At 42.4% G+C, this 24,875-nt stretch overlaps 2 protein-coding genes across 4 annotated transcripts in view; one reads left to right on the top strand and one right to left on the bottom strand.

Annotated features, from left to right (window-relative positions):
• The window catches only part of MALL (mal, T cell differentiation protein like), a 373,008-nt gene that overhangs the window by 116,876 nt on the left and 231,257 nt on the right, over positions 1-24,875 (bottom strand). The gene's annotated exons all lie outside the window — the stretch shown is intronic.
• On the top strand, positions 14,768-23,348 carry TBXT (T-box transcription factor T). 3 transcript variants are annotated; one of them, XM_071740420.1, is made up of 8 exons: positions 14,768-15,118; positions 15,300-15,564; positions 16,132-16,266; positions 16,965-17,026; positions 17,116-17,177; positions 18,064-18,240; positions 19,867-19,999; positions 21,304-23,348. In XM_071740420.1, the coding sequence occupies exons 1-8, from the start codon at positions 14,913-14,915 to the stop codon at positions 21,569-21,571; spliced, it is 1,308 nt and encodes a 435-aa protein (XP_071596521.1). In that variant the 5' UTR covers positions 14,768-14,912; the 3' UTR covers positions 21,572-23,348. The 3 variants fall into 3 exon arrangements, with proteins under 3 accessions (XP_071596521.1, XP_071596522.1, XP_071596524.1); XM_071740421.1 differs by having other exon boundaries at positions 19,870-19,999; XM_071740423.1 differs by lacking the exon at positions 21,304-23,348 and having other exon boundaries at positions 18,064-18,169; positions 19,870-19,993.

Raw genomic sequence — 24,875 nt, forward strand, 5'->3', positions numbered from 1 at the left:
TTCATTATCCCTAATATCAGAGATCAAAAGAGTTAAGTGTTGCTCTGCAGCACAGCACAAGAATTACTTTATAAGGGAATCTTTCTGCATCCTGATGGATCTATGAAAACTGGTGGACACTAATAGTAAAATAATTTCTCTATAAGTTCACTTCTGCTGTTTGTGTGCATACCTCTCTCAGACAGAAGAGAAATTTATTAGTATTTTCACCCGAATCCTCCTCCCACACATTGAAAGCAGTGAAATTCTACTTGAATTAGGACACCAGGAGAGGCAATTTAAAGGGGCCCTAAGGATTCAGTCTCTTAATCACAACTGTGACAAAATGCTGTCATCCTTGCCAGCAATTCCCTAACAATTTACAGTACACCAGTGTAACAGGAGGGGACCTTGCATTGCAAAGCAACCTGCCTAGATAGACAGCTCTTCATCTTCTGGTTCCCCTGCCATTGCTGCATTACACAAATCTTGGCCAATATCAGCTACTCTGCCATCCTGAAACCATTCAAGAGCTACATTTTGACCCTGACATTGGATCTAAAGTTATTCAGAAACCAAAGTCAGTGCAGACTTTGGTTTCTGAATAACCCATTTAATGAGGAGGGCATTTCAGTAGGACTGTGTGAATGCACACCAGCAGCCCCATTAGGCTACAATAGTAACTTAAAAGTTTTTATTATAGGGGCAATCTAAAATCACTTACTCCAGCTGAACTGTGGATCAGGCAGCTCTCCAAAAGGGGCTTCCTTTCTGCATATAGGACAGAAATTTAATTGCCTGGCAGCTTTTGTCTGGGACATACAGGAACCTCCTTCCTCAGATCCAGGTTGCACCAAGTCTAGCTGTAGTTTTAATCTATTAAAAAAGAAATAAATATTCAGGAACTTTGGGAAGAGCTGAAGAACTTCAGAATGATCTTTCCAAAGAGTTACTTTAAAAAAATTATTTTAAGTCATTACTGGGTTGAATTCATACTAAGCTGTTGATCAAATGTAAAAAGTTTTGCTTGACTGTCAATCATAAGCTAAAGGGAGACAAATCAAGGCATATTTTTTCTTATCTGCATATAATTAAAGGTAATTTAAAATGTAAGAGAAATCAGGTAGTGTAAACATCAGGAAAATACTTCAAGGGTCAGTCCTGTCTTCAAAAGGTTGTGATGTTTTTAACATCTTACTATTTGCTGGGATATCAATAAGTGCCAAACACAAATAATTATTTCCAATTATGTTCCAAGACAAAATGCACTGAAATTGCCAGCGTTTGTTAAGAACCACAAAAAAACCAAATTGTATGTACTTGGGGGTGATTTTTTATATATTTCAGTTTCTATTACTGTCTTTGTAACTACTCTCAAATCCCTGCTTTGCCATTACCACTGCTGTCTTCAAAACTGGATACCTAAATCTTAGCACCCTTCCCCTGAGATACTTAAGTAACTGGAAATTTAGTGAGGCTGTTTTATGTATTAATTATCTAACACAGTTCTGCTGGCCCAAAACGATCCTTACTGCAGTCATCCAGTAAACAAATCACTTACAGCCTTGCTGCTTCTGAGCATGTATGTATATATGTATACATATATACATATGTATACAACATGTATGTATATACATTCAATTTTCCTCAGTGCCTGATGCAGCCATTTCACAAAGAGCTTTCAGAGACATTTGCTTCAGATACTTTACTAACGCATGTTGCTAGAGTTTTAAACAAGTTCACTTAGAAAAAGAAGGGCAAGGGCACACTCTGTTAGCTGATTTTTGGGGGGGATAGCTACCTTTTCTCCTTTTTTTGAAGTCTTTAAAAGTCTTTAAAAAGCCTTTAAAAAAGACTGCTTACTTACATTCTTGACCACAAGTTGAAGGAGGTTCTTCTGAGAGGATTTAGGGTGTCATGTACTTATGATGTTGTGTTACACTGTTTGGGTGTTAAACATGTTGATGGGTAACACAGGTTGGGATCAGATACTGCTGAGTGTTTCTGTGCTTAAGGACCAGGAAAATCTTAGTAACTAGGTAATAGCAGCCTACCTGCAATAGGACAGGTTCATTTACTGTACTGCAGCTCTGTAAACCAGACTGTTAACTAATGTGTTACATCTCACTGTATGTGAGATACCATTGTATAGGCATATAATTTGATTATATATATATATTATATATGAATATATAATGTGATTTGGTTTTGTGCAGAAGAATTTCTAAGTCTGGTTGCTAACTGTTTTTAGGGTAGTAATTGTTGCATTTATTTAATAAAATTACTAAAGCCAAAACGCCGCTTTCCTTGGAAAGGTAAGACCGATTTCTGAACTCATGCAGGCATATATTTCATATATCATTGCATACACATCATCATCCCCAGAAGCCCTGCCAGGCAGCAAACCTTGTTACTCCGAATTCAGCTTGGTCTGAAATGTACCTGAAAATAAAAACATACAACTCACAAGGATCAACAGACCAAAAAAAAAAAAAAAAAAAAAAAGTAAGCTATTAAAAACTTTCACACATATTATTTCACTCTTCTGAAATGGATGAAAGTAAATATTTACCAACCCTAGGCCAATGATTAGAAGTTGAAGATGGAGATTAAGAAATACAATGCTGCAGAACCAACCAGGACCTGGGACTTTGATGTATGTTGAATGTTGTATGTAGAGCCTGTAATTTAAATCTGAAAATTGCGAAGTGTCATATCTTAACATTTTGCTTGGTTTACTTGATTGAGGTTCAGCATGCAATCCCTCCAGTGAAATGAAGTCTAAGCAGAAGAATAGATTTTCATGTTTATGCGCTTATTTCCTTCATGTAACAAAGGGTATGAAATCCAAGAAAGAGGGTAATGAACAAAGTAGTTTCAAAACATATAAGAAATGGGCAACTGCCTTTCCCTTCCTGAAGTTTCCATCGTTTTGTCTTCTTGAAGAAGGTTCTCGCCATGACTTTCAGAAGCAGAAGGAATTCCTCTGGTGCTATGCACAGGGCTCTTCAGCTACAAGTGGAAGGGAAGATGGTACCTTTGCATCCCCTTCAGGATTTGTACTTATACTTCAATGGTTTTTTACTATGTTTCAAAGTAATTAAAACACCAGGGATGCAGTGTCCAAGTGAGGCATCTCAAATATTGCTGCTGTGAACACACTCCTACACTTTACCATTCAGATGCTGTTCAGTATTTCTGTTCAAATGATGTTTTAGTCTAAAGCTGTTGAAACTTCACTTTCCATAGCTCAGTATTAATTCAAGGAATGTTATATTCTCTATAAATAACATCTGTTTTGTGTGCAAGTTCATATTGTTTTGTTAACTCTGAGACAATTTATAGAAAATCTTGTCTTTTTAAAAAAAATATTTCAAAAGCATGGTCCTAGGTTTGAAATGATAATTGAAGCTTAACCTGCCCTGCCATCCTTTCCCCTCCCCTCTCTCCCCCTCTTCTTCCCTCTCTTTCTCTCTAATGTCTCTTGGTATTAAACTGAAATTATAGGTAGGGAAACAAACTTTCATATTGTGTGAACTTTACAGATTTTTTTTTGTGTGTAATTAAACAAGTGTCTTGGGACCTTTGTAGTAACCCAGACACACTCTAAAATATAAAGCCATCCTTATTAGTCAGTGTTCATTTCAACGCTTGCCTATACACTCAAGAGATTTCCATGTTTAAGAGGAAATCTGTTATTAACTGGAGCTGTGTAAGGTGAGGTCCTACTAGGGATGGTAATACGCAGTTTTCGTGGTTAAGTTAAAACCTTTTTCATCTCTAGCATCACATACTGTGGCAATGAAAATATGTTATTCTGTTTCCATCCTTCAGATGACTTTTGCAGGGTGATGTGAACCCCAAAGACTGCAGAAGAAGGTTGTGCCATTCCTCCTCCTCTCATGGCAGCAGTTTCATATGGGAATTACTCATAATGTTTTTTGTGTCTTTCCTCCCCCCCAAGAAGACTAAGATTATGTGCATCTATCAAGTTGTTTCCTGCTATGTTTTTTTACCTTTCTTTAATGTTTAGGCCAAAAATGTAGCAAACTTTTGTGGCCAAATTTACAGAATCACAGCATTGGTTGGAAGAGGCCTCAAGAGATCATAGAGTCCCCCGCCCAATTCTGGTATGTGAATCCAATTTAATAACTTGATTTCTGCAGTTGCTTTATCCAGTTTGATTGAGCCTAATACAACTAACTGAGTGAATAAATCTGAGAAGGTGCATATCTTTTGGTGTCTGGGGACAACTGGGAAATGCAGGTTGGGGGGGCTGAACTATCCTTATTTTCAAAAGTTCTTGATCTTGCTAGGAATTGTGGGCATTTAGCATCACTGATTAATAAGGGGGATGACTTACTTAGGTGTTTAACTTTAAACATGCACATGTATTGAGCTTTGAGCTGGTTTACTTCTTGAATTTGGATATAAATGAAGAGAGCCTAGTGTCTTGTATCTTGTAAGATGTGAAAGCACAGGAGGAGAGAACTGATTTGGGGTTGCTTATGAAGATATGCCTAGGGTAAATAGGATGAGAGCTAGATAGAATAAAATGTGTTCAATATATTGCAAAAAAAAGTTTCCAGGTGAGTTACTTTTGTCTATAGGAGAGTTTTCCAAAGCAAGCAAAAGAAAATGCATGGATTTTTGAAAGGATTCTGGGTAAAAAGGAGGCCTTTGCTGAACCCTGCAGAGAAACACTTTTCATCTCCATTTGATAGAGTTTTTGGATATTTGGCATGAAACATGGTGATTTTTCTTGCAAATACATGGTGTAGCCAAAAGCTTGTAGCCACTCATGCCTTGCTGAGAGGTCAGCTTCCATAAAACTGAGTTCCTTTAAAGAAGGTGCCATGCTGTCAGCACATCTGTCTCGAGAAAGGGAAAGGAAGCACTGAGGCTGGAGGATTGCTGTTCATTAATTGCATCATATTGAGCTTCCAGGCAGACAAGTACTCGAGACAGCCAAAAGGTGGAGATTTTTAAGTTCCTCCCTCTGCTCTTCCTTCTCCTCCCCCCTTCCTTCCCAAAAGAAGTGCTTTGCCAAAACCTCCTTGTAGCAAGACATGGGTTTTTAAAGAAAAGTCAGGACCACAGAAAGATTTTTGGAGACTGGATTGATTTCAATCCTATATTTTTCAGAGGAAGAGTTGTAATGTGTGCATGCTATCATGCTACACCTCTTTTTTACTGTTGATCATGGTGCTAATAAAAAAATTAAAAATATAAACAAAATTAAAATTGCACCACAAATCATTACATAGTCTTTCAATATAAGAGTATTTCAGCTTTCTGTAGTTGTTCTGAGAGCAAAAATCATAAGAACCATGGAGGCACTCATAGAGTATTCAGTTTTACCCATGTATAGATCACTCATGGAAACACTTACTATGTTTTCAAAAGAATATTTTCCCAAGTGAAAACTATAGAATCTAGCTGATGTTAAGAACTCCTTTAGCATAGAACTTCATTAATAAGATGAGTTTGTGGATGCTTCTGATTTCTTGGTCAGAAATGTATGCCTGACTATTTAACTTAATATTGATTCAGTTTCACACATAATAATTTCATATTTCTAGATGTAAAACAAGGAGGCAACTTTTCAGATGGCAAGACTCTATTCACCTTGAAGTCTACATTAAGGTGCACCACAGCAGTTGCTATTTGAATTACAAGTGTACACAATTTAACATGTCAGACAAGGCATCTGCTGAAGATGAAGTCTTGAATCAAACTCTGCTTTTATCAAAGTTGTCAATCCTTTGGGACTTTAAGTTGTTTGGTTTGGTGGTTTCTTTTTTGTTTGTTTGGTTGGTTGGTTGGTTTGGTTTGGTTTGGTTTTCTTAAAGGAGGATCCCTTGAAAGTAAAGCATCTAGTGCCCAGATTGACCCTGTCCTTGACATCTGGGAAGACAGCATCAGGAGTTAATGCCTGGGGATACATAGTATCTGCCACAAGATTCTGAAAGCGAAATGCTCCTTAAATTAGGAGCATTAAGGCATATACAATACTGAAAATTTCCCTCTGGTTTTTTAAATAAAACTTTTGCAAAGCCAGAGTTAAATGCAAACAACAAGCTGACTAAGGGATAGATTTGGAGAAGGCTGTCATTGCAAGGGCTTTGCTACTATAAACCAGCAATAAATATAACATAGTTGAGATTTCTTTTAAGTGAACTGAAGATTAACAGCTTGTCTAAAAAAGCTGGAAAAGGTGAAACAACATGCCTGCAAGACTGTTAATGCATTACATTAACAAAGATGCAAGTGGAAAATCTGTGACTGACATTAACCTGCCAGCATTACTGAGCACAGGTGGTAGCGTCAGCAGGTTTCAGGTTTGAGAATTTCTCAAGTATTAGGGTACCTCCCAAAGAGCAGAACTGTAATTCAGATGTAAAATGCTTGGTACCTTTTATATCGTGGCTATTGTGTATTCATTCATGTCTAGAATACTGACTGTGATACTCTGGAATACCCCTGTGATCAGGTCAGAAGTTTCCGGTGTTCACTGGGAGGACATTCCCATGGCACGGTGCGGAACAATGTTAAGGACAAATGACAAAATACCTCTTAAACTAGAAGCTACCAAAAGTACTGATGTAGATAGACATGATTTGGATGAATGTCTTTTTCTTTTCCCACAGGGAAGTTGGGTACACGGATTTGTAAAGAAAAGGTCAGGGCAAGGCTTGGATGTCCAGCGCTGTGTACAGGGAGAATACTGAGGCAAGCTGGTTAGAGAGTTACCTTGGTGTAAGTGTACAGCATAAAAAAGACCAGCCAGCTTTCACAAAATTCCTTAGTTTGCACTTGATGAAGAGGGGACAAAGATGTTATTGCTGGAAGATTTTGTGCAACTGTATTCCTAACAACAATAAAGCTGAGTATACCTGAATTCATATTCTGTCTTTTAGAGATCTGGGTGAATTATCCTATGGTCTTATTAATAACTTTTAAAAGAAATTATTCACCTCCTTCAGTTATACAGGAGAATATAAGAGCTTTTATGAAATTATGAGAGAAGGCTTGGGGAAGAAGTTTTCTCAGGTCCAAGTGAGTAAAAGGAAATACCTGTCCCAGTTAGGTCCTCTGCTGGTTAGTTGGTGTTACCTGAGCATTTAATGTTAAGATGTTGGGATCATTTTTAAAAGAAAGAAACTTATTGCACAGCATTATCATATATGTGCCTCTACAGAGTTAATCTTGTTAATTACTAATTGAGGCTGCTGAGGCTCAATATGAAAAGATAGCACAGATTTTTGTAGTCAAGGGGGCTATACATTTTTCCTAATAACCTGCAAGAATACTTATGACAATCCAGGAATGCAGTGAACATCTGCTCATCTGGGCTAGCCATAAAAAGTAGTTTGATAGAAATGAGCAATTTTAATTAGCATAAAGGTCAGACATAAAGTCCTAGGAAAAGGATATGTAGCTGAATTGCCTTATAAAAAAATACAGCTATAATCTTCACACTTTGTGGAATAAGTCAATCAAGAGAACCACAAAGGCAATGCCTCTTGAACTGGAAACACTACAAAATAATCTACATAATCAGGGGTGAAGGGTCACATCTTCCTTTGTAGCAGCTTACCACTGTTAGACAGGACATCAGTCTACACAAACCACAGGTCCTAGGTCAGAGGTGACATGTTCTAAGCAGGGCAAGAAATATTGTCTGGCCTTGGGATAGTGTCAACCAAGCAGAGATGTCAAGGAGAGGCTTGGGGGTCTGAACCTTTTCCAAGGCATTCCTGGCACTGCCTCCTCTGGCACATGCACTGCTGGTTATTACACGATGTGGTCCCCATGCAGTCATCATTTGCTTCTCATTCACCATCACTGTTGTATCTGCATGTGGTACTGACAGCATGGACTGCTAGACAGAAAGGAAGGGCTTGAATAGTCCATTTTTACTCTGTAGACTTTTTGTGTTTTTATTTTCATGAGCTGAAAATGCAAAATGAACCTATGCCTGCAGAATGCTGGACTCCAGTGCAGCAAGGAGTTTGATTAAAATACAGGTGTTCAAAAAGCATCCAGCAGGAAAACTGCTCCCTTATTGGAGAGTCAGACCGGATTTGTGTTACCAGAGAACAAAGATTGTGAATTTTTTGTTTTGTAATTACTTTTCATTATGCCTTATTAGTTTATTGGATGCTTACTTTCATAACAGGTGGTTCCAAAGAAAATAAGGATGGGATATGAGCAATGAAAATTTCTGTGTAGTATTTTCACTATGAAGTAGAGCAGCTTACCAAAAGGGAGATCCTGAGGACATGTCCAAAGTGAGACAGTGAGTCAGTGGTGCTCAGAACCAGCTCTCCTGTCCTACAGTCTCTTCTGCTGTACACTATATCAGCCATCTTCCCACAGTTAAACTTGTTAGATGGTGTAAGACAGAAAAAAGTGTCCAAGACACAGTTAACTTTTACTGAATTCAAAACAGAAAAATACAGGAAACATTTGTGCTAGTCAGAGCTTGAGGGGTACCTGAGAAAGAAAGGTTGAAGTTTTTAAAACACTTTGCAGTCCTTGTCAAGAAACAGAGGACCACAAGCATGTTTGTACATCCCAGAAGCTGCTGTTTAGGTCTGAGCCTTGTATGACAGGACGAAGCTGACATTAGTTCACCCATTTTCTCTTCCAGAAAACCCAACAGGAGCCTCTTTAAGGACCTGTTGAGTCAGTAGTTTCTCCTTTCTCTGCAATTGCCACTTTCTAGTGAATGTTGCCTTGCTTATTTATTTCTTGTCCAGAATTAAAAATGTTGGCATCACAGTCCTGTTCTTCCACTCTGTGCAGTCCTTCTACCATTTCTTTATTTCTGAGCAGACCTGTGCAGGATGGTGCACAACATAAATGCTGTGTACATATTGGAAGAAAGATTTACAGGAAAATACAGTGATGACTTGAATCTGTTTGGAAGTTTTTCACTTTCTGAAATACTTATATCATGTGTGGAGAAGTCATTGGTGAAGCAAGTGTGGGTAAGATGAAGGGTTCGGTGAGCAGTAGGAGTAGGTCACACGCAGCTTGGAAGAGAGAAGTCAATGGGGTTCAAGAGCAGTGTAACAGAGGAGGCAGTGGAGGGAGCTCAGAAGTGGCTCAGTTGTTGTAAAGGTATGCTGCCTGGGAGATCAAATAATACCCAGTTTGAGTTCTAACCTTTTCCTCCGAGCCACCTGCATCAAGACACGAAGACAGCATCAGAGTTATGCACAACAGTTAATATCAGTCAGTGGAGATTAACTCAAATGAGGTAAAGTGGAAAGCAATTTTCTATCAGGTGATAGATGCTGATGAGAGGCAGAGAATTTGCTTTCAGTAACCCCTCATTGCTGAAGCAGTCCAAGTGCTTTTATTTCATACGGATGAGGGAGTTACCTAGAGCAAGAAATCAGGAAATAATCTTGGCAGTAAAAGGCTTGGAAGAGGCTGTAGGCTTTGAGGCCACAATCAAGGCAATTACTAATCCCAGAACATGACAGAAGCTAAATTTAGACGCATGTTGCCAGGTGAATACTCAAAATATTATCCTATTATTTAAAATAGTACTCATTAACACTGTATATTTACCTTTCATGTAGAGCAGTGAGGAAGAGGAAGAAAAGCATTAGGGCAGTAAGGGAATAAAAAAAAAAAAAAGCACAATAAAAAGTTGCTTGTTAGTTTGTTTGTAAAAATTCTGCAATTACTAATTAGGACTGGAATATTTTTTTTTCTAGAAGTGTTAATATTATGTAGCTGTGAAGCACCCAGTTTGTGTTAAGCCTTGCAGTAATTTCCATGAAATGTTCAAAGGAGAGGGAAAGGAGGAGCTGTGGATTCCCAGCTGCCTTAAATCTTTTGATATTAAAAGAACTGCAAAAGGAATATGGCCTGTTTGGTTCTTAGCACTGCAAACTTTCTTAAAGAGAGATAATGCTCAGGGAAAAGATGAATATTCCTGGTAAAAATATGTTGGTGTATTTCTTAATAATAATGTCAGAAAGTCTGAGGACTTCTCTATCTGGCAACTTAACATTAACTTTTTAACTTACCCTGACATATCTCAACAAGAAAAGTCATGTTTATTTTGGTGCCGTTGGGAACTGTGTGGGTTGAAGTACAAGAAAAGGTGTTTACGGTCAAGTCTCTCAAGAGGACTCCTGCTAGGATGTTTATGATGAGGCAAGTACTTTCTGGCATCAGACTCCCATGGTTCTTCTTTGAAGCAAAATTCATCTTTGGGGGAGGTGCGTGTGTTTTGTTGTTTTGATTTTCATTTGGTTGATTTTTTTGTTGAGATTATCCCTAGAGCAGGACAAAGCAGCAAACAGTATCCATTATTCTACTACTTGTCTTTGCAGCTTCAGTGGTCCAGTGCGCCTGTCCCTATGCAGGTTTTAAAGAAATGGCCTGTTAAGAGTGGTGGATGGTTCTTATTTGTGCCACCTACTTATTCCCACTAGCTCATTCAGGATAACTTTGTTTAAACAGCTGTGGTCTTCGGAGCAATATCATCACGATATTGAAAGAGATATTTTAGCTCAAAATTTCGAGTCTGAATCCAAAGTACTATGCTCTTGAGTTTGCTGGTTTCAACTATTTTTGAGGCAGATTCTACTTTTAGATTCTACTTTCATGGGAGCTTAAGTCTATTTTGTTGTTTTTCCCCAGTTGGTGATGTCTAGTGCAGCAGGCGCTGTAGCCACTGGAAGTTTGATCATTGACTTTCATGAGGGAAACCTCAGGATCTGAGCATTCGAGATGGAGAGGGTACTTAGCAGTACTCAAGTGAAGATCTGACTAAGTCAACGGGAGTTTTGCCACCTCCAAAAAATGCGGGGTAGCACTCTGCCTTTGCCTTGCCCTTCCAAATGCTAAAGGGAGAAAGCAAAACTTGAGCTGTCTCTAAAGAGCTCTCTCGAAATGATCTTTAGGCTGCTTCTTGCTTAAGCCGTGTATATATGGAAAACGATGTGCCAGATTTAGATGAAATCCAGAAGCTTTTGATGAAAATGGCATTTACATCCTCAATCAGTGCCTCAGCAGTAGTTATCAGTAGTACCTTGCTCTCTAGCGTCCAGAAAAAAGCAGCTGACAGGTAGATACATACTCAAGGGATGGACTTGATGATCTCAGAGGTCCCTTCCAACCCAGACGACTCTATGATTCTATATATTCTTTTACATATATATCTCATTGAATGTATGCGTTTTTTTCATGAAAAAAAAAAAAAGGGGGGGGGGGGGGGGGGGAAAGGCCAAGGGAAAATAGGTGTTACTTCTTCAGTCTTGGGACATTTTGGCCTTTGAAAGGTGGATTTCATCCCCGAGTTGGAGAGTGCCGGCCCTGCTAGGTGCTGCTGCCCGGGGCGGCAGGAGGGGGGCTGCAGAGACGCCGCTCTAGCACGAAGGGAGGTAGGGAGGTGTTAATTGCATGTACACCTCCCGCTCTCGAACTGCAAGTTGAAATAAAATTAAACAAATACTCCCAGTACCTCTCCACTCTCTCATTTTTTCATGGCATCCCAGGAAATTCAAGTTCCTCGGGCGGTGCTCGAGAGGTGGGGGAGTGGGTTTGTTCTCCCTTGAGAGGTGCTTAGGATTTGCTCTCTCCTGGGGGAATATAGTTGGGAATGATGGACGCGTCTTATGAACCCGAAGTAGCGGCTGGAGGGTAGTACTCTCCCCGTGCGAGAAGGAAAGTATTGCTATAAATCGGGAAGCTTTATAGCTGTTCGGCTGGAGGAAGTTTTTTGGCTGTAAACCGTCATGCACTGCAGCTCTTGGTGAAAAGGCTATGAAAGTGGGGAGTCCTTTCTCCTGAGAACCAAGGTGCAATTAAGATCAGAACGAGGGAGAAGGAAATAAAATAAAGACGGCAGGAATGCAAGCCGAGGAAAACTTAAGGGTTTGGTTTGCGGATGGTTTTTTTTCGGTTGGTTGGTTATTGTTTTGTTTTGTTTCTTTCCTCCCTTCCAAAGACTCTGTATAACTTCTGGAAACTTTTTTTCATGGTAATTAAAAAATCTAAAGTTGTGTAGACTTCGTTTGGAATATCAACTAAATTTGAGCGCATACATTATTTGTCTGGGGTGAGCGGCGCGGTCTTTTGCTAAGTGTTGAGTAAGACGTGAATACAACAATTAAATACAACCTTACCTCCTTTCCCTAAAGGTAGCTATCAGTGCAAAATGTGGTAACCACACAGATAGCTGCTGTAGAAGGGATTAAGGTTGTTTCCCCTTCCTTGTGTGCGCATGTATATCGTGTATAAATATATATATATATATAATATTAGGAATTAGCCCTTCCTTGAAGCATCCATCCGAAAAATAAATCACAATAGTGATTTTGAGGTTCGGATCACCTCGCTGCACATATGTGTCAGCTCTATTTATTTATGAATTAATTTTTGGAACCGTTCATTTCTCACGCACACGACCCCGTCGCTTTTAATTCTGGCTGGTTCTGCTGCTTTCGACTCTCAAACACGTTCATTGTCAGGTGAAGTAGAGTTGAGGAAGATCTGGGAAGAGTTTACCCTACACGGGACCCACCACCACCACTCTCCCCTTCACCTGCGCGGAGTGGGTGACTATCCATGCCAGCCCTTCGCTGGGACTGACTTCTGGTGCTCGGCTTCTTCGGGATTTAAGATCTTCGAAATGTAACTGACAAAATACAAACCCCGAGCAAGGTGGTGCTACCAGCCCAGCCGACAGACATCTTGCCGTGGTCCCTCGGGGTTTGCATGCACCCCCGGCTTTTGCCAAGACGTGTTGTTAGACTTGCGTGGAACACCGTAAATTAAATAAATACACGATAGGAAAAAGACTGACTCAGAGACTACTTATCACTTTAGGAAGCTTCCCCCATCAATTGCTTTGCACATGCTACTTTCCTCTTCTCAAGAGGGCAAAAAGCGGGCGCAAGATGCTCAGGTAGAAAATACTTTACGAAACTTTAACGCAGGAATTAATCTGAAGAGGTACCAATTTTTCGCGTATTTCTGGACGGTGGTTGGAGAGAGCTGGCTTGCGGAATTTAACAAGTCAGGTTGAAGGGGAAAAAAAGATCTGCAGAGTTGAGTAAATTGGGGATATATGAGTCCCAAGATACTGTATAATGAAAGTACAGCTGTCAGCCGTACTTCTAAACCAAGAAGAAATTTTTGTGGGGTTAGATGCAGGCACGCTTGGGCTGCTGCTCCGCGGTGTGCGGAGAATGGAAAGGCAGAGGGGTGTAGGCAGGGGGGTGCCTGTCCGCAGAAAGAGACTCTGCCCGGACTGAACTCCCGTCTGCATCCTGCAGAAGGGATCCTTTCAGGGTACCTTCCCCTGGAAGTCTTGGCTTCCAGCTCCTTCTTCTCCCAGACAGCTTGCCCATGTACCCCCGGCACTTCCCAGAAATCTTTAAAATCCCGGCAGCGCTGGTGCGCGGGGTTTGGAGACAGAGAAGATGCCTATTAAAAACAAAACAAAACAAAAAACAAAACCCCAGCCCCCCACAAACCTATTTTTTACACCGCTCCGCTCGTTTTCCCCTCTCCTTTGCTCCCGTTTAAAGAACTTGTTATTGTTTAAAGAGATCCCATTGAACTATTTCCTGCTCATTGTCACCTCTCTCCCCCCTCTCCCTCTATCCAGGGATTCTCACGGAAAGGTAATAAACTGTTTCCCTCACACCACAGACCGCTGCAGCTCCGGAGAATGCAAACTATTAAAACACCGGCGGGCGGGAGGGTTTCAAAACAGTCCTCGTCTCTCCCTCGCCCCATCTCTCGCATTTGCGCCAAACACCTTTAAAAAGAAATTCAGCCCTTTGCAAAATTTCGCCTGTGAGGTTCAAGCTTCACTCTTGCCTAGAGAAACTCGCCGAGGTTTCTCCTTGTTAGGCGAAACGAAGCCTTTAACTACCGATCTGGTTTTTAGAAGTATGTTTTTGTTTAAGTGGGACTGCTCACAACCATCGATCAGTTTTTAGATATTTATAATATATATATATATAATTTAGGCGGGATGGCTCGAAACCATCTCGGCCGGACATCTCGGCTGCGGAGGCTCTGCCTGTGCTGGCGATGTGGGGGCAAACTGCGCCTTTTCTCACGGATGGGCTCTTGCGATGACTAAAAACTGTGGAGAGACGGTAGCGGGGAGGTGGCCCTAAAAAGTTTCCGGGCAGCTGCTCTCCAGGGCGGTTTCAACTTTGTGGTTACATTTCCAGCCAGGGTTGGAGTTGCTACCTGCACCCTTCGCTGAAGGGGTGAAGAGCCGCAATTTGCGACCAGAGAGCGTGAGGAGCTGCGGAGTGGGCGCGGGGAGAGGGGGTCTTTCCCACCCCCCCGCCCTATTTTTTTCTTTTTTTTTCCCCCTAATTATGAATCCCAGGGCGTGGGGGGGAGGGGGGTCCCGTTGCCTAAAACCAGACTCTTCGGGCTTGCTGGGGCGGGCGTCGGTGTCCCCGTCGCTGAGTGCTGCGGGGAGGCGGGAGGGTTCCTCACGCAGGTTATGAGCCTGTTGCCGAGATGGGCCATTTCCTCCGCGGCTGCCGGAGCCCCGGCCCGGCGGCTTTGATAGAGGTGCAAACATTTGGGGGCAGATTTGCATAAAATAGCCGCGTTTAATCCCGCGGACTGCAATTAACATCACAGGCTTCCCCGGGCACCGTTGTGATATGGCCGCGGGCAACCAATAGGAAAAGCCGGCCGGCCAGATCAAAGCGGCCATCCGCCAATCAGCGCCACCCCCCCGCCGGCATTGTGATGTCACCGGGGGGGTGTTTATGACGGGGTATAACACCGGCCCCCTTGCCCGCTCCCGCTTCGCTGGGGCCGCGGAGGTCAAGTGGAGTCAACCCGGGCCCCGCCGCCGCTCGGGGCTCTGCCAGGGCGCCGGCCCCGCCGGCCGGGCGGGTGGGTGGGTGGGTGGGGGGGCCAGGATGAGCTCCCCCGGCTCGGAGGGGGCGGGCAAGCCCCTGCAGTACCGGGTGGATCACCTGCTGAGCGCCGTGGAGAGCGAGCTGCAGGCGGGCAGCGAGAAGGGTGACCCCACGGAGCGGGAGCTGCGGGTCACGCTAGAGGACAACGACCTGTGGCTGCGCTTCAAGGAGCTCACCAACGAGATGATCGTCACCAAAAACGGCAGGTAGGGTGCCGCCGGCCCCGGCCCGCGCACACCACCGTGGGGGCTGTGTTTGTGTGGAGGGGGGTGTGTGGGGGTGTCCCGGCGGCAGGGGCGGCCGCCCGGCTGTGTTCGGGGTGAGGAGGAAGGGGGGGGGTCTGGGGCTGCCCCCCGCCGTGCCTCGCGCCTCCGTGTCTCCGCGCAGGAGGATGTTCCCGGTGCTGAAGGTGAGCGTGTCGGGGCTGGACCCCAACGCCATGTACTCCTTCTTGCTGGACTTCGTGGCTGCCGACGGGCACCGCTGGAAGTACGTGAACGGGGAGTGGGTGCCGGGCGGGAAGCCCGAGCCGCAGGCGCCCAGCTGCGTCTACATCCACCCCGACTCGCCCAACTTCGGCGCCCACTGGATGAAGGCGCCCGTCTCCTTCAGCAAAGTCAAACTCACCAACAAGCTCAACGGCGGCGGGCAGGTAAGCACCGGGGCCTGCCCCGGCACCGCGCTGCCCTCGCCATGCTCAGAGGAGCAGGGCCTGACCCACCCGTTCCGTCCCTTGTGGAGCGAGGGGCTCCTGCCGGGTCTCCTCCTCCTTAATGCTGGTTTTTATGCTGCTGTTATCAGACATGCTGGGGTGGGTCGCGCTTCTTTCCCCCTAGAACAGTGTTCTCAGCAGCCCAGAACCCTCTTTCCACCGAGGATGGGTGCCTCGATGTTTTGTCTTTCTGGTTTTTAAACGTCTTTTTGGTCTCCGTATCTGGTAATGCCAGCGGTGTGGTAGATGCAGCTTTCTACTTTTAATTTACCGCCAACGTGTTTGTCCCTGTGCGAGCTGCCCTGTCGGGTAACAGGGGTGAGGATAGCGAGGCAAAAATTTGTGGTGTGTGCTTGCAGCGTTCCTTTCCTATTCTTACAGCTTTAGGATTTATTGTCTCTTTCTCCCCTGTTGAAAAGATGGGATAATCTTAAACCAGAGTGCTTCCTGTGCCTGCCGGTGCTGCCACTCTGTCACTGCTTACCTGCTCTACCCATTTGCTTGCAGATCATGCTGAACTCTCTGCACAAGTATGAGCCAAGGATTCACATAGTGCGAGTGGGTGGCCCACAGCGGATGATCACTAGCCATTCCTTCCCAGAGACCCAGTTTATAGCCGTGACGGCCTACCAGAATGAGGAGGTATGCACAGCAGGGAAGAAAGGATGCAAGTACCAGGAGGTTTCAAGTGGTGAAGTGCATGTTACAGAGCAAAAAAACTACCTCATTTCATGTTCTCTGCTTTGTTTGAAGCTCAATATAAAAAATAAAAGTGATACATATAAAAGCTCTATGAGTGTGTAATAGCACAAAGTTCTGATGCTGTCTCAATTTGTACTACAAATTCATTGCAGTAGAGTAATTCTTAAAAGATCCTACGCGGCAAACAAATATGATAACACATTTTCACCTGGCCAGTGAAGTAACATTTTTGAAACCAGCCTTTCTCTGTTAGCCAAAATGCATGTCTGTGTTTAATGAATCTGTAAATTACCAGTCTCAGATTTTTTTTGATGCCCAGTCTTTTCTGGGTTGTGATGTGGAAACTTTTTATGACTCTTTAGGACACTATCTTTCTTAGCTGCTTCCTTAGCTGATCAGTAAACCCTGGCAGTTCAGCCTCTTAGAATCTGTCAGAGGAACTAATTCCTAGCCTCTGCTAATACTTCAGAGGCTGTTTAGGTGATGTTCATGGGTTGGTATTATGGGCCTGATCTTATTTCTTCCAAAAAAACCTTTGTTTTAACTAACTTCAGCAGGTAGTCCTAATTCAGATCCTAATATCTATATGTTAATGAACAGTGACACTTGCAAATAAAGGTATTTGTTGTTGTTTTTAGATAACAGCTTTAAAAATTAAATACAATCCGTTTGCAAAGGCGTTTCTTGATGCAAAAGAAAGGTGAGAGCTTTTAACTCAATTCTAGAGAGTGGATTTTCTACTTTGCAGAAAGCGTATTCATAACTAACACAACACGGTTTCTTTAACAGAAGTGATCACAAAGACATGATGGAAGAAGTGGGAGACAACCAGCAGTCTGGGTATTCTCAGTGTACGTTTTCTTTTATTTTGCATCATGAACATAACTTTGATTTCTTCCATTTTATCTCTTAAATTAAGCAAAACTTTGAGAACAGTGTTTGCTAGCTGGCTGATCAGTTCACAGTGAGAATAATATTACCAATCATTATGACTGTGGTCATGCAAGTTTCTGATTTTATAAACATGATCTATGTGCATGTGGTTAAGACTTCAGTTTTGCATTCAAAATAGTTTAATAGAATCTTGCAGTTACCTTCATGTCACAAGAGGTAGCCGTCTTTGTATACAAGGACAGCAGTATTCATATAGCTATGGAGACAAAATTTTATCTCAAAATACAGCAGAAAATTATTGAAATGGTACTTAGGTACTTATTAGGGGCATTTGCTGAAGAAGTTTTTCTGGATGAATAAGAAGTAAAAGTGTTTTCATGATTTCTGTTTAAACATTATTGCCAAAAAATATCTGCAGCATGTACAGAGGGGAAGTTGAGTTGCAGAAGGAATTATTTTATTTCTGTGAAAATACAGTCTGAGAAACCTTGGAGCTTAGCTGTATCTTGAGATCCACAAACACCAGTTTAAAACTGAAGATTACACTAACAGTTGCTGAGCACATACTACCCACATAAGAGAGGGTTTAACCATTTCAGCTTTCCTTTCCTGAGAATGTAATGAAATAGTAATTCAAGAAATAATGTTAGCTTGACACGGGATTCTCTCCAGTTTTCCTTCTTTTGTTTAAGAAAGTTGCAGAGCCATATTCTTCAGCCACATTGAAACACTTTCCTCTCCAGAGAGTGCATTTCCTCGATGATTGATTATTTATCTCATTGCTGTGATTCTTTCCCTGTCTGCATTACGTCCCCATCTTACACACCCTTTGCCTCCCTACAGTAGGCAGCTGGCTTATTCCTGGGACCGGGACTCTGTGCCCACCTGCCAATCCTCACACTCAGTTTGGAGCCCCCCTGTCACTCTCCCCTGCTCACAGCTGTGAAAGGTACTCATCGCTGAGGAACCACCGTCCTGCCCCCTACCCCAGCCCCTACACCCATAGAAACAACTCACCAAGTAAGTCTCATGTTGCATCTCTGTAAAAAGAGGGGAAATGAGCCGAGGGATGTGAGCTTTGAGTGGTGGGCTTCTCAAGTGATGCAACAGAAACTGAGGTCACCACCTAGCTCAGTTTGTGCAGAAGGCTCGGGGCCAGCGTTGCAAAGAAATAGGGATGAGTGTGTGTCTCTCATCTTTATGATGGAAGAACTGAGGGTGTGTAGAGCTGTCTCATGCTCATTGATTAGATTCCATTATCCTGGCTTTGTCTTGTGTTCTCAAATTCTCACAACCAGTGAGAAATTGAGAAATCTAATTTTTTTTTTTTTTTTTTTTTTTTTTTTTTTTGAAAACGAGGGGTTTAATCATTAACTAAAGGTAATACAATGAAACGAAATAGTACTTGTCTTGTTGTTAGTGTTGCTTGTTATGAACACATAATAATTGAGGGCCTGATTCTGTCAGTTTTACTTTCTATTGCTTAATGTCAGTGCGTTAAAGTTGCTCTCAATGTGTCAGAACTGGATACACAGAAACAATATGGAGCTGAATAAACTGCAGAGCTATTTAAAAGTTGTGCTCTGAAAGAGCCAAATAGCTAAAGGCATAGTGAGCCTTAGGAGAGGAGGCAAAGGCATTTTTAATGGAGTGGTTTTTTTGTTTTGGATTTTGCTTTGGTTTGGTTTGGTTTTTTGTCCAATTTTTCTATTCTTTCTTTCTTTTGGCGAAAGCGTCTTGGCAATTTTTGCCTGTCAGCCTATATGGATATTGAAGGTTCACATTCTTTTAAAAGAGAACACTAATATTTTAAGTTACGAAATAATACACAGGCTTCTGGATGCAACCTGACCAATTTGTATGTAGCTTTGTAGTTAATTTTCAAGTGGATAGCTAGCTTTCTGTGGACTGTTCTTGCATCTTGGAATTTTATGCAAATTTTGGGACCTGAAACATAATAAAAGAACAAAGCACATCTGGTGTTCCTTCTTTTCCCCTGATCCTTAGCAAGGAACCTCTTCTCCTTCCTGTAACCGCTGGCCCAGCAGCTTCTTTCTTTGCTATGGATGGCTGCATAGGATTCCTTTTATAGCTTCTTAGTGTCTCTCCCATGTTGGCCAGACAGTAGTTAAAGCCCCAGTCCAGTCACTCCTGCTGGTGCCTAAGGCAGACTTGAGAGCCCATGGTGGCATGCTCAGCCCAAAACTGGGATACATGATCCAGGGATACACTTGTTACCCAGGGCTGCCAGACTGTTGCTGCCAGTGTAGTGATGAAGATGCCTGGGAGGAGGGGTTGAGCTTGTGTAAGTAAGGAGCCTGCCTCTTCCCACTGACTGAATAAGGAACGGGCTGAGTTATCATGTGGCTTGAAGACAGCTTTTTTGGCTGTGGAGCCTTCATAGGAATAGGATTTTGCAATTGTAAGTGGAGCAAAACAACACAGCAGCAGGGGCATGCCAGTGTAAGTGTGAACTCAACACAGCTGGTAGCTGACTTCTTTTTACTGTGTGTCCATGGTTTGTTTTTTTGCAAGGCAGTCATGGGGAGGGTGGCTTCAAGCTATACATTGCATATGAACACAAGATTCTGTGACTGTTATTTGCTCTGATTTGAGTGCACTTTAAACACTTGCTTGTTTTCTCAGCAGCCTACGCCGATAACTCCTCTGCCTGCCTTTCCATGCTGCAGTCCCATGAAAACTGGTCTTCTCTAGGAGTTCCCACGCATACGACAATGCTGCCCATGAGTCACAGCACTGGCACAGCTACCAGCTCCAGGTAGGAGTCCATCCCTCAGCAGCCTTCAAATCGCTGTCTTGATACTGTCTAGGAAGAGAAGGCTGAGTAAGGAGGTAAAGAGTAACAAGCACATTACAGATCCTTATGGTGATGTGTGATTCGTTGGCCACCTGGGGCAGGGCAGAACTATTTACAAGGCAAAGGTTGAAGAAACAGATAAAAGCTACCTTTTTATGTTTTGGTTTTGGAAATGTAGATACTTGTGACAGCAGAATTTGGTAGATGAAGGATTGCAAATTGCTTTGACCAATATCCATTGAATCTGAGGATGCTTTTTTTAGCTTCAACTCAATTTTTTTGGTGATTTTAAACAAAACGATGTCTAAAGTTTATTTTTGAGCTGTTTCATTTTGGCCAGTTGCCACTTTCCCATCCACTTTCACAAACCCTTGTTTACAAGGGTTGATGTTACAATCTGTACGTTGTCTAGTAGATAAAACCAGTAACACTGGAATTGTGGGACCTAAAGGAAGGTCCATCCCTGTTCTCTAAACCCCTATTTCTAAAGTAAGAGGAATATTTATATTTTCTGCTAAATTGCTTGGGATTAAAAGGTAGAAAGTTCTGTATAGTATTACACAGCAGGACTGAACCTTTCTGATCGTGTTTCTCTTAAAATCAGCTTGCTTCTTTTAATTCATATGTATATTTACACATAAATGTGCAGATATATACATACACAGAGGAGAGAGTGGAGGCTTTAGTATACTGGCAAGGCTTTTTTCCTTTTAAGCATCCCATTTTGTAGTATCAGTGCAATCTGCCATTGATTTAGCTCTTCCCTTTCTAATACAAGGGGATGAACAGGGTTCTAGAAGACAGCTGAATTGCTGTCTGGAGGCATCTCTCCCCTCTGACTACAGAGGCACTCAAGGGGGTTTAGGGTTTTGACAGACTCATGGCAATGGATGAGAGTCTTTTCTCTTAGGAAAGGCTATGTCATGGCTCAGCAATCAGCTCTCAGACCTCTGCATTTTTCAGGCCAGCTTGTTCATTCCTCATCTGGGCTTAAAATATGCAAGCATACCCAGTGCTGGACCTGCTGCTGGGAAAACAAGGAGGTTAAATTTATTGGTGGGGTTCCATCAACATGACCTCCTGCCTGGGTGTTCTTCCTACCTTGCTGAGAGCCTTCTAAATAAATTCCCTGTCTCCAGCAAATGAATCCAGGCCAGGAGCTGTGTGGTGACCTAAGCAACTGCCAGCAGGCCCTAGAGGCACTACAACCTTTTATCACTTTAACTTTTATCACTAATAACCATTTATCACTTTCCCTCTTTCAGTCAGTATCCCAACTTATGGTCTGTGAGTAACAGCACCATCACACCGGTGTCTCAGTCGAGTGGGATGTCCAACGGCCTCAGCTCCCAGTTTTTACGTGGTTCTCCAGCACACTACTCTGCCCTTCCACACCCTGTCACTGCCACCTCCTCTGCCTCTCCCCTGTATGATGGGGGGGCACCCACGGACCTGCCCGACAGCCAGTACGATGCCTCTGCACATGCCAGGCTAGCATCCACGTGGACACCTGTCACCCCCCCTTCCATGTAAACCCAGACCTTTTCCTCTAAGACAGACCTTTTCCTTAATCCTAAAGGAAGAGAAGAAGGAGGAATGAAGTAAATTACAGGCAAAGAATCTTCACTGCTTTGCATAGAGCATCTACATTGTACCTCTTTTAGTGAACAGTGCGTCATTGTCTTCGTGTAGAGTTTACAAACCTGGTGAGCGTGCAATTCTGAGAGCAGATTCACTGCTTCTAATTTTTTTTTTTGTTTGTTTGATAGATCTAAGTTTTAAGATTTTTACCTAGATTCCAGATTTCTCAGTGTTCTGATATATCTGGACCTGAAGTTTGGCATTGTTCTTGAGTAAGTTACTCCCGTTTTTCAGTTAATTTTTTTAATGGCAGACCTAGCTATAGTCATGAGAAGACTTTTATTAACCATCTAGTTAGAAGCATTCTGAAATATGCACAATTGTAGCTATGGAGTGAATTTTTGCAAAATCATGTGCACTAGCACGTATTTGCCTCACAAATACGTTGTGTTCTTAACTGTAGGCTTATTTCCTTGCTGCTGAATTAATGTCAAGACAATCTACAAGAACTATATTCTTCCTAATAAATGCAGTATTAATGTTTGATCTAAATTTCTTTTCCAAAAAGACTCCCTTTAGAGGTAAGTTTTGCTGTTTGATCATAGAGATTTCAAATACCTGTCAGCTTAGCTAAACATCTCATTTCAAACAGCCATTGTCTGATAATGTAAAACCTTTTCAAGGCATTGAAAAAGCATCACTGCTTTTTTTCTTTTATGGTCTCTGTCTCAAGCCTCAAGGGAGGGAATTCAACATCTGGAGAATCAGTCTAATTTATTTTATTCCATATGGTACTCTGTTGATCTATATTTATTTTTTTGGTAAGTTACAGTTTTATTTTCTACATGTTAAGATATGTAAATAATCCCTCAACCTACAGAGTACTCTATTAAGACAATCATACATGGGATATGTCACCCAATGGCAAATTGAAGAGCAGGGATGTAAGTAGTTAACTTATTGTAAGAAAGAAAGCTCTAGTTACCAATAATCTTGGGGAAAAGTGCAGATATACTAAGCTTTAAAATAGACTGCTTGACTTGCTGGAAAGATCAGCTCTTGATAAAATACTTCCTTCAGGACAGATATTAAGTAATATCATCTACATTTCTAATGCAGACTAACCCAAAACGTTGGCACAAAGTGTGCCCTTGGACATGTTGCTTTCTCCCACTAACTCTGGCAAGTACATATCCCGAGGAAAGGGAATTGTTTTGCATAAGCCATAAGAAATAACTTTCATAATGAAGTGCCTAATATAGTGAAACAAAATTCTTTATCAGGGAATTCCTTAAATAACTCATTGACGTGTCATCACATGCAACAGTGGCAGCTTTAAGATGAAAAGGCAAATATTTGCCACCATTTTGGTCTCTTTGGCACCCTATGGGCAGGTCCCTGCGCCTAGAAAGACTTTGGCAGGGCTTTCTCCCTGCAGAAGGAAGGATTTGCGTGCAACTGCAGGCTGTGGTCTCCTGGAGGTACCCCAGCAGGAGACAGCACCAGGACCAGGTGGCTGCACAACTGCATTCTCTGTCAATATGTAAATATTGATCTAAGCACTCCTATTTTATTGTGAACGTAAACTGTGTAAATGATGTGAGTGCATTGTTATTTAGACTATTTTGTAGAAATTAGCAACCTACTTCATTGTGAGGTTTTTTTTAACTTGTATTTTGGAAGCATAATTTAAATTGAAAAAAAAAAGAGTAAAGATTCTTAAACTCAATGCTTAATGGTCACTTTGTGGTGGGTGGTGAGGAAGGTGAAACCAATGTACATCTGACATGCTGAATCGATGGTAAGTTGACCTCCATGGAGTGGTTTCACAAATGGTTCCTGCTGCACAGTGGCTTCCACTGTGGACGAAGGGTCAGAGTTCTTTATAACCAAATTGATGATTATTTAGTCATGACAAACTTACAAGATCCCCTGGTTCTCCTCACCTGCTTCTGTCCCCTCCTTTTTTTCCCTCTCCGTTTCTGCCTCCTTTTGGTAAAACTTTGACTGACTGGTGGTCAGAGGTGTAAGCTGCAACTACTGTTGCATGAAAGCTCTTTTCCTCATAACCAATTTGTAGGGTAAATGCTGGAGCTAGATGCAAGCCTGGCAGCTGCTGTGTTCTACCTTGATAACCAGATTTTTCAAGTGTGTTTCTGAATAAATACCCATCCTCAGTAACCAATGCCTGACTGCTAATAGAAATGTTTTGTCAGATGAGGAACCTTGACAGCATCATGCAGGTGGCTTCTCTGCTGGCCAATACCTTCATGTTTGTGTTAGGTTGGTCATGACTCAAAATCAGATTACCATTAAAATAAACTAACTACCGTTAAAAGATTTTTGAGCCTGAAGAATCAGAACATGTACACACACGCAAGGCCTCCACAGATGCAGCATTGTACATCTCCAGGCAGCTCAATGTTTGTATCAGATCTGACTTAATCAGCCTTCCTGGTGCTTTTTGGTGTGTTTTGTTTTGTGGTTTTTTTTCCATTCCCATACTTTCAAATTAAAGAAACTGAAACCTTTCATGCCACAGAACACAAATCGCACATCTCTTTAAAGCAGACAGAACATTTCAACATTTAGCTTTTCACACTTGCTTTGCCACCATCTTCTTCCTAAACTGTGCTTTTTCTCCTACTGGGTTTGTGTGGCCAAGGAGCTACTAAAGACCCCAGACAAATCTTACAAATACTGTCAGGGTTCTGGTTACTCGAGGATTTGGGCAGTCAGACCCAGATGACTCTACGTGTACTCAAGCCAGCACGAAAACCATGTGGACTTTGTGTGACTTATCTGGAGAGGATTTTCTCTCCCATGGGCTTGTGACAGAAGCACAGTGCTGTCCTCTTTGTTCAGCTTCCTGTAAGTGCACCCGTGAGCTGGTGGTGGAGGCACAAACAGAGCTGACGTTTCAAGATGCTGAGGAAAGCTGGGGTGAGACAGCTCACCTTGGCCCAGCACACCAGGGAGTGGGGCTCTGTGGTTTCCCTGCAAGGACTCCACTGTGGCTCTTTATCCGTCTTGCCACTGTGCTGCATCCCAAAAAAACTCTCAGACAGAGACAACTGTGAGGCTGGGAGAAGTCCACATGCTCAGGGACTAAGACATCAGTGAATGCTTGGGATTCTTAAGAAATCTCCATCATTAACCAGCTCAGCATGCTAATGGCTATGTTTTTTCCTTTATTTTCCTTTGGGTAACAAAGAGTTGCTGGCTGCAGAAGTCTTTTTAGACCCCTGCAGAGCCC

The sequence above is a fragment of the Heliangelus exortis genome, chromosome 3 (assembly GCF_036169615.1).
Source record: "Heliangelus exortis chromosome 3, bHelExo1.hap1, whole genome shotgun sequence".
Lineage (NCBI taxonomy): Eukaryota > Metazoa > Chordata > Aves > Apodiformes > Trochilidae > Heliangelus > Heliangelus exortis.

What these genes read in the sequence shown, in the direction of transcription:
- TBXT (XM_071740420.1), top strand. Translation starts at nt 14,913, where the DNA reads ATGAGCTCCCCCGGCTCGGAGGGGGCGGGCAAGCCCCTGCAGTACCGG. An exon ending in ATCGTCACCAAAAACGGCAG is followed by an intron (nt 15,119 to 15,299) that starts GTAGGGTGCCGC and finishes GTCTCCGCGCAG; the next exon opens with GAGGATGTTCCCGGTGCTGA. An exon ending in CCATAGAAACAACTCACCAA is followed by an intron (nt 18,241 to 19,866) that starts GTAAGTCTCATG and finishes TTGTTTTCTCAG; the next exon opens with CAGCCTACGCCGATAACTCC.